At 32.0% G+C, this 2,074-nt stretch overlaps 1 protein-coding gene across 1 annotated transcript in view; it reads right to left on the reverse strand.

The window, feature by feature from the left end:
- Nucleotides 1-1,702, reverse strand: part of LOC107882160 (fatty acyl-CoA reductase wat) — a 17,972-nt gene extending 16,270 nt beyond the window's left edge. Inside the window, exon 1 of the mRNA XM_029489736.1 lies at nt 1,527-1,702. Coding sequence (XP_029345596.1) covers nt 1,527-1,640 — 114 coding nt within the window. The 5' untranslated portion in view covers nt 1,641-1,702. The remainder of the gene's footprint in view (nt 1-1,526) is intronic.
- Between the last annotated feature and the right edge of the window lie 372 nt (nt 1,703-2,074).

Consider the following 2,074-nt stretch of genomic DNA (forward strand, 5'->3'; position numbering starts at 1 on the left):
TGACCTCCCCAATGCACCAACGATATTCACTTTCTGATCGAACAAGATACTGAAGTTGAAAATCGTAGCATTATTTCGACTACTTATCGTGTACACAGACACAAAAAAAATAAAAAAATAAAAATAATAAAAAAAAAAATAAAAAAACACACATCATTGTAAAATCAATACATTCATCGTTCCACTCAGAATCTAAAATGATAATAGTATAATACTAATAATTATTGTAAATTGGGTGAAAAGTGAAAACCCGCGTTGTATTATAAAGTAAAAATCAAATTCTTAGCAATAAAATAAATAAATTATTAATCAGTTTTGAACCAGTCTTCGTCGCTTGAAGAGCTTATAAATACTAATTTTGAATACTAATTTTATCAAAATGTTGCCACACTTTACTTATTTTACCCATAGTTGATGGATAATTAAATATAATATAGTATAACACAAATTTCACGCAATAAATAAAAAAAATACCAATGAATTTCAATGTGCAATGAGTAGTGACCAAGGGAAAATATGGGAACTGGCAAGGTGCAAGTTGCAAACATTGATTAAATAAAAATTGTATTTGCTATTTATTACAAAGGACAAATCCGTGATTCCCAATGTATTCATTATACTCATAATCTGCTATCCAGATATCAATAAAATGTTGCTTTAAAATATAGCAGCATAAATATCACTGGCAATTCCAATTTTAATAACTATATATAATATATATTGCCATAACAAACAAATTAATATTGAACTATAATTAAACCAATAAAAAAAACAAAATTTCATACTATACAAATCTATAGTGTACTGCTTTTATATTATGCAATAACATTTGGAACCTATGATTATTTACAACAAATAATAATTTTATTATATTATTATTGTAAAATATTTAAATTTATGCGGGAAATGTTGTTAATTGTTAATTACCATATCATATCATCACTTATCAGCTATGGTAATTGATTTCAGATATTCTATCAGTATTAATATTACGTCCAATCAGCAATAGCTGGACGTGAACATTAAAATCACTTAAAAGTTAAAAGTTAAAACCATGAATTTATAATAGTATTATAGACGTATGACAAACAGGGAACAAATTTAAGATCAAATCTAAATAAGGACAAAAAATAAATTTCATTTTCATATGTGAAATTGCGATATATCGGTTATATCGCGAAATTTTATCGATAAGTGAATATTTATCGAAGTCCTCGAGCGATATAAAAATATCGATATATCGAAAATATCGATATATCGTTGCCTAACTGGATTCCAGTGTCAGACCAGACAGTACACATAAGCATAGGCGCAAATAGACAAATTATTTTGGGGGGGGACTAAAGCCCCTCCTATAATATTTTCTAAAAATTATATATGCTCAGTACTAATAACTGACTTTTGAACTGGAGGGACTTGGCAGAAATGTGGGGGGACTAAGTCCCCCCAAGCCCCCACCTATTTGCGCCAATGCACATAAGTAACTTGTCCCTATAGAGTGTACATCCAAAATAATAAATGCCAACATCGAGCGAGGAGCCGTGTTCATTATTGTCGTGCTGAGTACACACTCCCGTACGTAAGATATATCGTGTCGCGAGTAGAACCATAATCGCCGTTCGATTAAATATTCGTATCATTATTAAAGTACATTGAGAGCGCCGAGCTAAAGCCGCCGTCCGATCGTCATAAATCGTTCACGTCAGAAACGCCGTTGCACGATAACAGAAATAAACCCACAGCCGGTACCTACACGTTGTCATTACCGCGCACACACACACACGCACGCTGACTCGCTATCAACGCAGCTTCCGTCCGTCAAAACATCATCATACAATAACATTGCCGCTAGATCCGGTACCCACTCGTCAGTATAGTCAACACCGTCTACGAGTCATTACAGTCGAGGAAGTACCTACTGAACTGCCGAATATTAGTAAAAGGAAACCGTGAGTCCAAATAATTAAATTGTATAAATTACCCTTTCCTTGCTACACGTATTTTTGACTGTCAAATCACTATAAGTGATATAATTTAAATAATTAAAAAGAAAATACTGTCATCTTATAAATAT

The sequence above is a fragment of the Acyrthosiphon pisum genome, chromosome A2 (assembly GCF_005508785.2).
Source record: "Acyrthosiphon pisum isolate AL4f chromosome A2, pea_aphid_22Mar2018_4r6ur, whole genome shotgun sequence".
Lineage (NCBI taxonomy): Eukaryota > Metazoa > Arthropoda > Insecta > Hemiptera > Aphididae > Acyrthosiphon > Acyrthosiphon pisum.